The sequence below is a fragment of the Ammodytes marinus genome (assembly GCF_949987685.1).
Source record: "Ammodytes marinus genome assembly, chromosome: 15".
Lineage (NCBI taxonomy): Eukaryota > Metazoa > Chordata > Actinopteri > Uranoscopiformes > Ammodytidae > Ammodytes > Ammodytes marinus.
In genome coordinates, this window is record NC_137219.1 from 29,380,361 (window position 1) to 29,396,626 (window position 16,266).

Consider the following 16,266-nt stretch of genomic DNA (forward strand, 5'->3'; position numbering starts at 1 on the left):
AGAAGTCCCAGCTTTACCTCACAGGCAAAGCAAGCAGCATTGTGGGTGAGCCCAGACCCCCCTCACACAGCCTCCTGCCATCTGGGAGAAGGTACCGGAGCCTCTGGGCCGCTTCAACCAGACTCGCAAACAGCTTCATCCACCAGGCTGTCAGGAAGCTTAACACCTTCCCCTCTGCCGCCAAAGAACTCTGGACACTTATTTGTTATGATTGATTTTTTTGTTTGCCATTTGTTTTTTTACACACAGTTATATGAAAATGTTTCATGTTCCATGTATTCTAAAACCACTTTGATGGTTAACATGGAATCAAAGTAGAGAATAGAAACAGTGGATTTTAATAGAGACAGAATTTAAAAACCAACTGCCAGTCAGTAAGTAAGTCAGTCAGTAATGTGGTGGTCAACAGTACCCTCTACAGGAGCTGACAGAGCTTAACCAAAGTCACCATGTTCCAACTTTGAGGTTATGGTTTGGTTGTATTTATTTTATGCTGTACGTGCATTGTACATTAACATTTTCCTCCAATGTCAGTATTAAACTAGTAGTATCTGAACTTTATATCTTGTCTTTGACTTGGTGACATTTACAGATGAAAAAACAAGTCATCACAGACCTCTCATGGTAATCAATGCAACATGAACAGGAGTTCTGTTAATTATTTTTTAGATGTGTGCATCTGTGAATTTGTTTACCTCGGCTGATGGGTGTGAGTGCTGGACTGTGGGGTCCCAGGTTGAGGCTGGGGGTGTGTTTGTTATGCCTGCTGTGTGCAAGGCCGCTGTCCTGTGTGTCACTTGCCAACCTCTGGGGAAGTGGGGGTGGGGTTTCAGGGAGGAGGAGGGGAGGTGGGGCAGGTAGTGGGATGTCTGGGGCGCTCCTTGCTCTTTCTCTCTCTTTGTCTGCGTCGCCCCCTCTCTCTCTGCTGTTCTCCTTTCGGGGTTTAATCAGTTTGGCTAAAGCTTTGGCTCCTGACCACTGACTCCTCCTAAGAAAAAACAACATTTATATGCGTTATATCTCAAACATCAATATGTGGAATACATGAAGTATTAAAAAATCTTGTATGCCGACTGCGACCAAAAATTGCTTATTTATACAAGAACAAAAACACCTTCCCTTTATTCAGTAGAAAAGGATTGTTGAGGCATTTTCTTTTCTTTTGTTTTTTTTGGCTTCCTCATGTTATCATTGCCTGTGTTGCTTATTGTCTTTTCCTCAAACCATAACCCCTTTTTTCTTTTTCTTTTTTTATACATTTCATTTATACAAGTTTTTTGAAACACATTTTATAACACAACACAGAGAGACAGGAACATACAAAAGACGGAATACGAAAAAAAAACAAAAAAAAACACAGACAGCCAGCACTCACACAGTACTTTCCCTCTTAACCCATTGATGACTATGGCAATCTAGGATGCATGTCCTTAACGCCTGAGGGTTTTCTGAAAAAATTGTACGAATTGTCAAGTCTACCAAAACCTTAATATCTAAGCCTGTGTAGCACATAGAAACATGAAATAAAATACATTTAAAGGTTAAGGTTCACAGGTTTTATTTAAACATGCTCCCTTAGCGCTTACAAACCAACACTTTTATCTAAAAATCGTCAAAATTAGATTGGGGAGAAGAAAAAAGAATAACTAATATAAAATATTTAAAAATAATGTGCTAAATGAGGTTATAATCCTGCTTCCTTTTAGCATGGATAGTAGTGACTGAGTGTGTAGTGGAGGGATAAAGATTTACAGATAGAGGAAGGAGGAGATAGCTTTATTTTATTATTTAGTTCAGTTATCACTGGCACCATAAATCCGACTTCCCAGTACAACTGGAACGCAGACTGACTCCCGCTGTCGGGAGCCGATCAGCTGGTCCAACCGGCTGTATACCATGGAGATGAAAACAAAACTGAAACTTAACTATCGCCTGGCTGGGCTGAATTTGAGTTGGAGCAGCAAAATATAGCCTGAATTCTTAAATATTGTTAATAAATAGATGCAATGTGTTGTGTGATTTTCGCCAGTAGCCTATAGTAGACCTAGATTCTGCGCTCCAAACGCCACTAACTGTTCTGTAATACACTATCGCCGACACAGCTGGCGTATTTTTTTTATTATTATTATTATTATTATTTTTTTTTTTGATTGGCGTGATTTTCGGCAAACCACACAACTTTTGGGTGGTCACGTGGTCTTAAAAAATCAACAAAACCCACCTCATTTGTATTTGAACCAATGACGGTGCATTCTATGCTGCGTACGCCTTGAAAATTAGATAAAGTAACAATGCTGCGCGACGCAGCATCAGGCAGGAGATACAATGTGGCATCACGCAGCAGCCGTCATCAATGGGTTAATATGATAAATGAAAGGGCCCCAAATATTTTTAAATTTAGAATGGGAGTTAGCCAAATTAAACCGAATTTCTTCAAGATACAAACATGATATCATATCATTCAGCCACTTCCTGTAGCAGGAAGGAGAAGTCGACTTCCACTCTCTTAAAATAACTCGCTTTGTAATGACCATACCAAACATGAATGCAAAACGCGGGGAAAAGTCAGGGAGTGGTCTGAGCAGCCCAATATCACTAGGAGACAGTCAGGAGTCAGTTGTCTGTTACAGGGTATCTGCAGGTTTCAGCATGTCAAATTTAAGACTTTTTAAGACCTTTTTAATACCACCTTGAATGAAATTTAAGACCTAAGAAACAATACATATAGGCGATAGTTGGGGAGTCCAGCTGTATTACAACCCAAGCATAGCTTGTGTGTCACTCAATGAGACTCATTCAAGTTTACTTTTTGTCTGTTTATTGAACATAAAGTGATACTCATTTATATCAGAAGCTAGGAAGAAAGTAGCCTGTCTCAGGGTATCTGCACATTTGAAGACCTCTAATGAACACCAATACCTTGGCAACATAAATCAACAAACTACACTACAGTATATGCTCTGTAGAGTTTTATTAAGTTTGAATATCAAATATTCAATGCACTTTAGCTAACAACTGCTGTCTAATTACAGAAAATAAAAAATGTTCAGCAGTCTGAATGAAGACAATGTCCCCCGCATTTACCATCAAATAAATATAAGATCACTGTAAAGACAACGTGGAAACCCATCATTACCACCTTTTCAACCTATTATAGAGCTGTATCAATTGATTGACATTTTCTGATTAATCGAGTCACAAGAACAGTTTAAATCAAGAAAATGTGTTAGCTGCAGCATGCAGTATTAGAATGAAATACAAAAACCTGGTAATTTATGGGGAAGAATGTCCTTCAAATTTTAATTAGCCTACTTATTCAATAAACAACAAACTTAGTCCATTAACTTTATTTTTCAGAACTTATGGCAGAAACTATTTAAAAATTGGTTCCACAGGTGAATGTTTTTGCACTTTCAAAATCGGGAAATAGGCCACTGTAAAGTAGGCATAGCATAGGCTACTGCAGGGCTATTCAATAGGCGGCCCGCGGGCCAGGTGCGGCCCGCGAAGGAATATTTACTGGCCCCCGCCTTGACTACCGACCGACCCCCCATTAGTGGTGCACAATCAGTGTACTAGCATGTGTGATGTGTGCTTTTGCATGGTCATAACTGCGCGAAAGGCCGCGATCTGCAGTAAATAAATGTGCACATGTGTCTCCAAGCTTTTCTCTATCAGCTGCTCTGTGTATGCAGCTTTGCGGGCGCGATTGTACCACAGTGTAAGTGTATGGTCCATTATTTGTATTTAGTGTGTCTGCATAATATTGCACCAGTAGAACTTTGCATGTTTGCACAAAATTTGTACCTTCACATAGCAAACAAAATTGTAAAGTCAGTGTCTGTAGTTTTTTTGTATTCAAATAAGCAGTTGTTTATTTCTGTACTGTGCATTGGCATCTTTGAGCAAAATACAGCCAAAAATGTTGCCGCGGCGCAGCAGTGACCCCTTGACAAACACATTTTTGGGGGGGACCACTGTAAGGTGTTGCACTTAGAGTAGCCTACATTTTTTTTTTTTTGATAAGCTGTTGCACTCAGTAAACCTAGGCCTACCTGTATTTTGATAAGCTGTTGCACTTAGAGTACATTTATTTCTATGTATTTTGATAAACTGTTGAAGAGTTAACCTATTGTGTTTTCCTGAACTGATAAGATTGTTAAACACTTAAACAACAGGCAGCCTATGTTAATCAAATAGGGATTTTTTTGATAAGCTGGTGAACTCTATTTGATCAAATAAAGACAATATATGCACTCCTATGTCGTTGAAGTGTTTTACAGTATATGTAGCTATTGATGTAATGCTCATCAATTTTAGGCATTTTTTTCTGGCCCCTCATTTTGGATCATTTCCACCAACCGGCCCCCATTCAAAACTAATTGAATAGCCCTGGGCTACTGTATACAGGTTTGCGGTAATTTGCGAAATGTTTTATTTTCTTCATATTGTTACAGGCAGCCAGGTTAATAAACTGCGGGTATTAGGGTTGTACCGAATGGTGATGGAAATGTAGGCTACTGTCTAAGATTGACGGGACGATCGGCAATAGTTCTTAACTAGCCGTCAGAGAGCGAGGGCAGAGTGGAGAGAAAGAAAGCGACAGACAGAGAGAGAAGCAGAGACTCGCGTCTCACTCTGTGGGCAACGCGACCCGAATGACCGTCTGATGAGCAGCTATTAATTAATAAATATAGATACATAAACATTTTTACTTAACACAATAAATCTGTTTGTTTCTGTGTGAGTTGCGTTTGGGTCAGTAGCCTACCTACATCGCCAGCGGGCGGGTGGTTGCACACCTACGGAGTAGCGGCAGTGTGTGGTCACGGGGTGAAAAAAGCCAGCCATGATATTTGTCGTCCACCCTCCACCTCTCACTGAATTTATAATAGCAGGGCATGCATTTCGCTGGGTCGTTCTCATGGTCGTTCTCCCCTTTCTTGCTTTCACGCGACCGACTTCAAATTCGGAGGCAGGGGACACACATTCTTCTTCTACGCTACGTTTAAATGCGGATCACAGCCACACACGGCCGTACTGCCTCTAGCGTAGTGTCTGACTTTTATATGAGCAGTTCGTTTAAAGTAGCCTCTCCATCTCCTTCTCGGAAAGTCGCGGAAGAAAAAAAAAAATTTAACATTGAATAGTCCTGCCCCGACAAATTTAAGACCTTTGAGTAATGGATTTAAGACCAGCATATCACATTTTTAATGAATTTAAGACTTTTTAAGGCCTTAATTTTAGATACTTGAATTTAAGACTTTTTAAGACTTTTAAGACTTCCGCGGACACCCTGTAGAATGGCCCAGTCAAAGTCCAGACCTAAATCCAATTGAGAATCTCTGGAAAGACTTTCATAGACTTGAAAAATGCTGTTCACGGACGCTCTTCATCCAATCTGACTGAGATTTTTTTTTGGAAAAGTTCAAGGGGTATGAATACTTTTGCAAGCCACTGTATATAAGTTGATTGCTTGGTTTGCATAGAAAGGAGCCAGTTGAGGTTGGTTCTGGGCGATTCCCTAGGTTGGTGTTCCAGGCATGTCCAGCTGGGAGGAGGAAGACCCAGAACTAGGTGAGGACTGATACTAGGCTCATTTCAGAAGAACTGGGGCTTGCATTGAGAGTAGAACAGACCCGTTTGCAGTCGGGGCAGGGACCAAAAGTGTGGCTTAAGTCAATATAATAAAAAGTATAGGCTATTTGCAATAGTCATTGGTGCAAACAGCAATTCAAATTCCCAGACAATGTGTAAGGACGGATGTTAATGATTAGATTTGACGTAAGAAAGAGGTATGAAGATATAACATGTCATTACAAATAAATGTGACTCAAGTTTATGTTCACCTTAAAACAAATCTATACAGGGAGATCACAGGAATGACGTAGGCTGTGTTTTACTCAGCTCCTGCACCTTCGGTAAATTTGAATGAAAATACGCTAATTTGTAAACCTTTTAACAGTAGAAAATAAGGCACAAAGCTTTTAAGGATGTGAACGACCAAGAAGGAAGCGCCCACGGACGCTAGAAAATCTTCCAGGGAGAGAGGGAAACTTTTTGTCGAGCGAGCTAGCTAACACCAGGTTTAGCTAGCAGCAGCTCGCTGGGCTCAGCTGGCGCAAGTGACTCGGCGCTAGGCCTGTCACGATAACACATTTTTCTGGCTGATTGTCCCAGAAATTGTTGCGATAAGCGATAATATTCTTGTTTTGAGACAATTTTCAACTAATATAATGATAATGGCATATAATGCAAGTACACCATTTCAAAGATCAATACCAGGGCACCAGACTAACCTTTTTTACTAGTTGCACTGGCGCCCCTAAGCAGAACATTTAGGGGCACACATTAAATGGACCTGGAACGCATCTATTCACATTTACCCAGTTTTAAAGCTCACATATTATGCACTTTGCTGTCAATTTTATATGGTCAAAGTAGTCCCTAATACTTATTTTTTTAGATGTTTGCTGAAAAACCCGTTCAGATCATTTATTGTAGCAAGCCTCTATACCCTGATTGTCCTCTGGTCTCAGGATGACCTATATTTGTGCGATCTGGCTGGCCCCTCCCACCTCTCTGCCGGGCTTTCTTTATATGTCCATGGGGCTCTCCCACCGTCTCTGCCGTGCTCTCGCGATACTAGAGAGACACTGCGTGACTGCGAACACAGTGTTTACTCGGAGCTAAGCCATACTTTTGACAATTTGACATGACCTGACATGATTAAAACCAGTGAAAACAGTAGCTTCAAAGTTTGATTTCTACATGAATATCTTCCCATCCTTTGTCATGTTAAAAACGAGTCATTATTAGGGGCACTTTACATGGTGAAAACGTGACAGTTTTCCAGTTTTTGGTTTAAAAAAAAAACCCCGTTCAGACACAATTTATCTGACATCTTCACCCGTACACATGTTTTCAGAGGAAACGGGCCGAAATCGCTGTAGTAGCAGTGTAGCAGCCATGCCAAGCCAATAGTCAGCGGTGACACAGCCTTGTAGATAGCTCTTCCGGTACAATTTGATGCATAACACCTTACTGTAACCGAAAATGAATGCCACTAACGTTCATAAAGCGGTTGGTGTAAGCTTGGGGTTACAAATATTGTAAAAGACAAGCTTTCTGTCCTCTTATTTCACCGCATTGAACTCGTAAAAACAGAAGACTTGCTGATAGTGAAGGGGCTTCGTGAGCGGATACCTTCCTGTTAGGCGTACTTCAAAATAAAAGTCAACTCACGTGTGTCCAGTGAAATGCTATTAATATTTAGCCAGTGAAATGCTTTTACTGTGAAGCCGTAGCCTTAATGCTCCTTTTGTTGAACAGTAGCCTAACTTAACCGCTGCACGCTGATAGTGTTTTTAATGTAGAGAGAGCCGTGTCCCTGGCATATAGAAGTGACACACGTTTATTTAGCTAGAAAAACAGGCAGAGCACAAATCTTTCCCCAGCCAAAGTGGCGGGTGGTCTCAATAACTTACTGCGGTAATCGCTTGGACTAAATTGGCGAGTGATAGCCTATATTTTAGCCCTGCACGTCACTCTCCGCTGATCAGAGTGATGGTGCCGTGGAGACACCGTTCATGTTGTCTTCTAACTTTATAACTCGCTTGTGTTGTGGGTATTTTGACAGCAAATGTTATAGACTACGCATGTGTGAGGGTGGAGCCGTGACGTCAGCGTTATCAGGGGAAATGGTTTCGGTGTTTACAGGAAACCAAAACCGTTAAGTTTTCCAAAAAATCCTCCCTGGGAGGTGATCTCAAAAACCTGCGGTTTCATGCCTGCGTTTGCTGTTTTCCTGTAAATGATACAGTGCAACCGCGGGAATTTTTCCGCGTTTGCACCGTTTCGTGTTGTCGTGTAAAGTGCCCCTTAGACTGCAAGGGGAAAGCTAAGTTAGTGTATTAGGAGCAAAACTTGGTGCTACAACTGAAGCTACATGGGCGCTAACGCTAAAAATAAGACTCAGACGATTTAAACCAGTGAAAACAGTAGCTTCAAAGTGTGATTTCTACAGGAATATCTTCCCATCCTTTGTCATGTTAAAAACAAATCATTTTCAGACTGCTGTGGGGAATATAAACAGCGTGTTATGAGCAAAAGCTGGTTGCTTGTCCCAAAGCTAATAGCTATATACACCAGTCAGGCAAAACTACCAATAAAAACTATTATTTTAGTTTCACCGTTTAAAAAAAAGCACAGGTAGCTTCCTATCCGTTGTGTTATTAAAAACGAGGCATTATTAGACTGCAAGGGGAAAGCTAAATTAGTGTATTAGGAGAAAAACTTGGTGCTACAACCGAAGCTACATGGGCGCTAACGCTAAAAATAAGACTCAGACGATTTAAACCAGTGAAAACAGTAGCTTCAAAGTGTGATTTCTACAGGAATATCTTCCCATCCTTTGTCATGTTAAAAACGAGTCATTTTCAGACTGCTGTGGGGAATATAAACAGAGTGTTATGAGCAAAAGCTGGTTGCTTGTCCCAAAGCTAATAGCTATATACACCAGTCAGGCAAAACTACCAATAAAAACTATTATTTTAGTTTCACCGTTTAAAAAAAAGCACAGGTAGCTTCCTATCCGTTGTGTTATTAAAAACGAGGCATTATTAGACTGCAAGGGGAAAGCTAAATTAGTGTATTAGGAGAAAAACTTGGTGCTACAACCGAAGCTACATGGGCGCTAACGCTAAAAATAAGACTCAGACGATTTAAACCAGTGAAAACAGTAGCTTCAAAGTGTGATTTCTACAGGAATATCTTCCCATCCTTTGTCATGTTAAAAACTAGTCATTTTCAGACTGCTGTGGGGAATATAAACAGAGTGTTATGAGCAAAAGCTGGTTGCTTGTCCCAAAGCTAATAGCTATATACACCAGTCAGGCAAAACTACCAATAAAAACTATTATTTTAGTTTCACCGTTTAAAAAAAAGCACAGGTAGCTTCCTATCCGTTGTGTTATTAAAAACGAGGCATTAATAGACTGCTGTGGTTAAGATAAATTAGTGGGGTATGAGCAAAAGCATTCTGTGTTGTGTATGTAACATTCAGGCTGTACTAAGGGCATCTTGTCACTTAGCGGGGAAAACAACATGGCTGTCGCTCGGAAAATTTTCCATCGGATCTCGGGGGCCGTGGACCAATAAGAAATGGGGGGGTGGGGTTATCATAGACTACTGCACGGTGGACGCTTTGTGGGGGGGAAGCATGGACATAAAGAAAATATGGGGATGTGGCTGTGCCGACTATTACGTAATAGTCGGCGAGAATTCTGACTGGAGTATATTGGGGGGGAGGGGTGGGGGTTTCAGAAAGGGGGAGAGTGAGAAAAGGAGAGATTGTTTTTTTTTAATATATTTTGGCAGTCTCTAGGCACACCGTGGACCCATGGATATGTTAGAACACGTTTAAAAAGTGCATTTAGCATAATATGTGACCGTTAACTATATTAGGCCTACTGATATTGTATTGCCAGCATGTTTTGGACCACACTGACAACAGATGACACAGTTCTTTGTGTTTTTGATTTTGCAACGCCCTGTGAAATCCTTCAGACATTCCTTTAGGAAAAGAGATTTTTTTCACCCATCTGAGCCCTCATATTTTTCCTCCCCTATCTCTACTGACTCTCCATAAGAAAAATAGTTATTGGCCAAAAAGAAACTAGTAGTAGCTAATTTGCATAATATGCTATTCTGAAAGAGGCAAATGAAAGAGAAGAATGAAGGAAATGCTAACCAGTTGCAGGTAGTATACAAATTAACTAGGCCTATTTACCTATTTACAAACTTACTTTACAAACTTTTTTTGTTGCCGTATAACTATGGTTAGATTTTTTATGCGGCCTATTGAATGTGGACCTATAAAACTATTTGCGTGTTTACAAACATGGCACATGGCAGCTCTTGCTCAGAGCGGACACGGTGCTGTCTGTCTGATGGCTGCTGCAGATGGCTGTGGGCGGCTATCAGACTGGCAGTGTGATAAGTGCTGCCATCAGTGAGGAGGAGGAGACGCCAAGCGTTGATACCATGGACATATAAAGAAATGGACACCGGATTGAAACAAGGCGCCCATTCATTCCTATGAAAGCTGCTCATTGGCGCAGAGACGCAACAAGGAAGTATAATCCGGAAATTCCATGCGGCCCGGAATCATAACGTAGCATGGACGTAGCTGCACTATGGACCTATCAAGAAAGAGGGCGGCAAGCGTAGCGGACTGGAGGCGGGAGTAGAATCATTCTCGTTCTGTAGCGTCTAGCCTGGCGAAAACAAACTGAAAGCCGTTAAAAGCCGTTGGGCTAATAAAACGCTTGAGGTGGCGTTTTGAAATGAGAAAACTTCCATTTTAATAGTATATGGTCTAAAGATAAGTATGAGCCTATGATTGATATCCAGAAAATATTTGCAGAGACACAATCTTGTTCGCCGCTTGTACTGTGAGGACAGGGAAACCTGCCTACGGGCCGCATGAAAATAAGCTCCACCCCTCACCATGCAATACCAATGGGTTGGCCACATGTCCATGCTGGCTGCTGGAGACGGCACAGCCCTGGGGGCCTGGTTGATACTCTGCTCTAGTGAGCGCGGTTGAAAAAAAAATTGCTAGATTTGACGCTGGTCTCTAACAGCCTTATCGCTATGGCGGAAGGTCGGCAATTATAGCGACAATGTAGCCAACATGTTAAAAATCTGACAACAGCGAGACATTGCGATGAAAGTAGGTGACGTTATCCGCGCAGTTGATAATGTCACTAATCACTTGCAGACTCTCCCTTCTCTCTCTCTCCTCTCTGTCTGTCTCTTTCTTTCTCAAACACACAGCGAGAGGGCCAAGTGAAAACTCTTGTGATCCAGTCTCTTTGATAAAGAGATACACGAGGAAAACAAACAAGCGTGCAAATGGAAATTATCGCACATTTTAATTTATCGTGCAATTAATTGATTTATTGCTTATCACGACAGGCAAACTGCGCCACTGATGGAGGACGACTACACTCCGTATGCTATCATACAAGCCATTAGACAACAGGAAAACTCTGTCAACACAAGGTGATCACACAGAAAAAAATATAAAAATTGTTGGTCTGCCTGAGAAGACCGAGAAGGGCTCGCCTACGGCGTTTTTAGTCGGACCTAACTGACAACTTCCCCCACGGGATCAAAGTGGACTGGGCCCACCGAATCGGGCCGCCAAAGTAACAAGCCACGTAGGGGAGAGTGGCCTATGTTGTGACGGTGGGGAAGTTGTGCCACCCCTTGTTTCTAGAAAACCATAGAAGAAATTTGAAATGTGACCACATATTTAAGAAGAGCCATCCATTTAACTCATCCTGTAAAGAAGGGAGAAACATGGAATAAGATATAAGCACATTTAAGCTAGAAAAAAATGTTTTTTGCCTTTCAAAGTAAAATTTCCATGATCAAGGTTTTTTGATTACTGTCTGAACAATTATAGACATGTTTGAAAACATTTGACACATGTTTTAGTGCTTTAGTATGCTACACTTTGTGTCTATATAGTTAGCACAATGTCAGCCCTATACAGCTGCATCATGCTTATTATCCAGAATTCTGGGGATGGGGTGATTTGTGCCAGAGTGAGTTTTATGTAAGTAAGTAAGTAGAATGTATTTATAAAAGCACATTTATAACAGTTTGCACTGTCCAAAGTGCTTTACATGTGTGCATTCAGTAGGTAAAAAATTAAGGTAAAATAACAATAACCAAAATAAAAGACATAAAGCCCAGACATCCACATTTAAACAAAGATAGTAGTGCAGAGGTAAGATAGTTAATGGGGAGGAAAAACCAGGGTGTACAGATGGGTTTTGAGCCTTGATTTAAAGGCACACTTACAGTCCCTAGAGTTAGGACTAAACAAGGAGAAGCAGCTTTTAGTTATTATGCACCAAAAATCTGGAACAAACTCCCAGAAAACTTGAGGTCTGCTGCAACTCTCAGTTCTTTTAAATCAAGTCTGAAGACTTTTTTGTTTCCATTTTAACCTGCAATTTTTTTTTATTCGCTTCTTTTATTCGCTTTTAAATGTTTTATAATGTGTTTCCATTTTAACCTGCAATTTTTATTTTATTTGCTTCTTTTATTCGCTTTTAAATGTTTTATAATGTGTTTTATGTATTCTAATCTTGCCCCTGTAAAGCACTTTGAGTGGCCTTGTGTCTGAAATGTGCTATATAAATAAACTTGCCTTGCCTTGCATTGCCTTGCAGAAATGGAGGGGGAATCGCATATGCCAGGTGGCAGTTGGTTCTACAAGGGCGGAGCAGTTAGTGCAAAGTACATTTCTGAGAGTTGTGCCATTGGCATGGCTGTATATACGCTGGTCACCAAAAGAAAGTGATTGTCTACAGTAGCTCAGAAGAGACTGACATCTCCATTCCACTTAACGACACCACTGATGTTCAGATGGCCAGATGGTGATGGTGATTTTGTCAGTGTGAGCTTAGCAGGTAAAACCACCTAGATCTGCTAGGCCTTGTTTAAGAAAATTGTCCTTCAATCTTTGTAAAATATTTACTTTATTTACTTTAAATAAACCTTAAATAAGTAATTGTCTAATGGATTTGTCTCGCATTACAGTTTATGATATATAACAATGGCACAATTTACCCCATGGTATTCTCTCTTGTGGCACAACTTACACCACACAGGGGACAAGTTGTGCCACAAGACAACTTTTTTTTCCGAAAGTTATATTTCTTCAACAGTTTATACCAGATCCAAAGTTTTTATTGCAAGGGATGCACAACACCCTGAAATATATGTACATATTTGAGTTGGAGACTTTACTGTCAAGGCCTCACTTTAAAGTCACTTTGAGTAAAAAGTGGCACAACTTAGGCCACTCTCCCCTATCATGATTGCTAAAATATACCACAACACTGTGTAGGAAAAGATATTGCAGTTAGCCCGCAGGAAGACCCCACTGGACTACGAGGGACATCGCATCAACATATTCCCAACAATCAGAGGAGAGGAAAGGAAAGGAAACGCACCAATCGCGGGAGAGGACAGGGGAACGGACCAATCAGAGGAGAGGAACGGGCCAATCAGTGGAGAGGAAAGGAAAGGAAATGGAACAATCAAAGGAGAAGAGAATCCTATCCAAACCATTTCTGTCCAGGGTTCAGACCAGTGGAAGTTTAACTCATTAAATATCTCTGTTACTGCTTATCTGCATTTGAAATAATATTGTAGAATAATGATACAAAATGATAATAGATCGTAATTTAACTTTGAGTGGTCATGTCAGACTTTTGCTAAACCAATTGGAGAATTCAGATCCACCCGTCAGCAAGCCGTTTCCCATTTGACATTTCACCTCTGCAGCCTTTTGAGAGCAACTGCAGTGCCTTGCTAATATGTCTGTATTTGCCATTGTCCTGCAGGCAGAGGTGGAAAGAGTACAAAAATATTCTACTCAAGTAAAAGTATGATTACTTGGAAGACATTTTACTTAAGTAAAAGTAAAAGTACTAGTCTAAAAATCTACTGAAGTAAAAGTGAAAAAGTAGCTGATTTAAAATGTACTTAAAGTACAAGTTACTAGTTACTTTATAACAGCGGGAGGAGGCAGGGGTCTCTTCAGTGTAGGGCATTATATATAGACAAGGGGATATAAATCTCAAACTAGTTTTGTTTAATTAATGCAACACTTTTACAAATTAAAGTGCACAAATTAAACAAATCATGTCACCACACATGTATGGATGTGTCATTATACTTTAGATAAGCAAATATGGAGCAAATAGTCTGTTAATGGGGGAATGGGAATGTAACCGGTCAACAGACCTAAACAGACTGCAGCAGTAGTTCTAATAATGTAATTGTGTATAATTGATCTAAACCATGGAAATTGCAAGGTTAGGCTGCTCGATTTTGACAAAAATCATAATCATGATTATTTTGATTGACATTGTGTAATCACAATTATTATAGACAATTATTCATTGATTTAAGAACTGCAACATGCACTTATATTTTGACTTACATTTGAAACCATGACTTTTGACTTTAAACATATCATAATTGAACTGAAAACAAGGAAAATGCAAATAGCCTAAGTAAAACACATTTTTAATAATTAAATTAAATAAGTGTCAAAATCAAAATAAACCGTTGCAAATGTTGTTGATAGGGCATGTCTTTTGCTAGCAGGAATGTGAGGGCATATTTTATTGATATCTCATGGAGCTGGCAGGATAAGCAAGTTGCATTGTTTTGTAGGCTACAGTGTTCTTAATTGAAGACTGTTGTGGTGGCAAGAGTCAATGAGCTTTAAACTTCCTGTGTTTTTTATTCCTTTATTGCTTGGTCATAGACCACTTGGATTCGACTTAAAGTGAGTAAACTAATAGGTCGTAATGTTTTGAGGTGCAGCTGGGTCGCATATACCTTTTTTTCTCTCTCTCTCACGGTCGCGCATGTCATCTGACTCGTGTGTCCGCGCGTAACATATCTTGCACATTATTTTAGTCTATTAGTTTTACCTTTCTTCTCGACCAAAGGCTGACTTTCTGCCGTCTTCTGGAAGTTTTTCAAAGCTCCCGGGAACACGCACCGTCTCCATCCTACTCTGCACTGTTAAGCTGAAAGCTAAACAGGTGAGTGAGGGGCCGATCGCACGGCTGGATGAAAGGTTCGCTGCATTTAAAAGCCTTCACGTCTTCACGTGTGGTACAATGATAGTTTAACTAGAATTATTTAGTTTTAATGATAGAGGGAAGCAATGTTTGTTGTTATCATTTAGTCGCAATGTGTTCTCTCCTCCTGTCGATCATTAGTCTCGCAAAGCCAGACCAAACTACAGCAAGTAGTATGGTCTGGAAGCACTCCGTTTAGAGCAGTCTATTCGGGGGGAAACTGGGCTGGCCTGTTTTTATTTGTTTAAACCAATCACAATCATCTACGGCGGGTCTAACCCCGGGAAGCAGCCAATGGAGGCGTAGCGTTGTTTGCCGACGCCAGCGCTTAATAGACGCTGGCTGAAGTGGTCAAGCCAGACTAGTCGATCATTCACTGTGTTAGTTTCCGGTATTGTGCCGTAAAAATAAAAGCCCCCCGCGATATTTTTTTTTTCTTTTCTCTCGTTTTCCCTATCTATTTTTTTTACTCAGTAACGCAGGTGATATAAAATGTAGTAAAGTACAATACTTCAAAATAAACATACTCAAAGTAAAAGTATAGGTTTTAAAAATCACTTAAAAAATTACAAGTACACGAAAAAACTACTCAATTACAGGAACGCGAGTAAATGTAATTCGCTACTTTACACCCCTGCCTGCAGGATTTGACCTGGCAAGTGGGACAAAAAGTCTAACCATGATGGTGTGCTGAGCAAGACGCTGGTTGTAATTGCCCAGGTCTAGCTCCTCACAAATGAGCCTTATATCTAGACATTGGTCTGGGAACACCTCTGGACCCCCAGTCAGAGCTGGTCAATGTGGCTTGGGGAAAGAGAAGTTTGGAGTCCCCTGCTGGAGCTTCCGCCCCTGGGACCACACCCCAGTTAGCAGATGATGATGATAATGATGATGCTTGGTTTGCAACACTACATGCACAGAAATTACATATTTTCCTTAAATGAGGTAACTTATTCAACATGTTGCAAAAAGCATTACTTTTTAGGTGTGGGGTCGTAGAACTTGTACTGGTCCATTATCTTCTCCTCTAGTTTCTCTTTCTGACGACGAAGAGCGTTCAACTTATCACTGGATGAAAAGAGTAGCAGAGGGAAAGAAACACAGATAGTTGGATAGTTAGAAAATGAGATATGTATTTTAAGCTTTCTGAAGCATATTTGTAGTTTATGACATTTGCAAAGCGAGTATTTACGTGTAAATATTTTGAAATATGGATAATTGCATGGTTGGTTGCTGGGTGGGTGGGTGGGTGGGTGAGGAAGTTTGGAAACTGTATTCAGTTGTATACAGCTCTGGGTAATTAAATTATGATGGTATATTTTACATAAATTCAGATGTTTTATAGTGTGCATGTTTGGTATTCCAGCTTTGGTGTAAACTTACATGTATAGTTTCTGTTCCTGGTGATACAGCTCTTTGCTCTCCATGCTCCTCTCCAGCAGAGTGTGGTTCTGCTGACTCAGCAGGTTGATCTGACTCAGGAGGTGGTGATTCTCCTCTTCCAGGTTCCCTTTCAGTCGACTCAACAGCTAAACACACGAGAGAGTCAGGGAACAAGGAAATGCTCATTCAGACTCCTCCTCCA

General features: G+C 40.5%; 1 protein-coding gene across 4 annotated transcripts in view; it reads right to left on the bottom strand.

Moving 5' to 3' along the window:
* ccdc88c (coiled-coil domain containing 88C) overlaps nt 1-16,266 on the bottom strand; it is a 145,957-nt gene that overhangs the window by 36,949 nt on the left and 92,742 nt on the right. For all 4 annotated transcript variants that reach the window (XR_013845231.1, XM_080042662.1, XM_080042663.1 and 1 more), the window contains 3 exons: nt 16,065-16,210; nt 15,660-15,749; nt 696-988 (listed from right to left, as the gene is read on the bottom strand). Coding sequence is in view for 3 of the 4 variants with exons in the window: in XM_080042662.1 (XP_079898788.1) it covers nt 696-988; nt 15,660-15,749; nt 16,065-16,210 (529 nt within the window). In the remaining variant the exon portion in view is untranslated. The remainder of the gene's footprint in view (nt 1-695; nt 989-15,659; nt 15,750-16,064; nt 16,211-16,266) is intronic.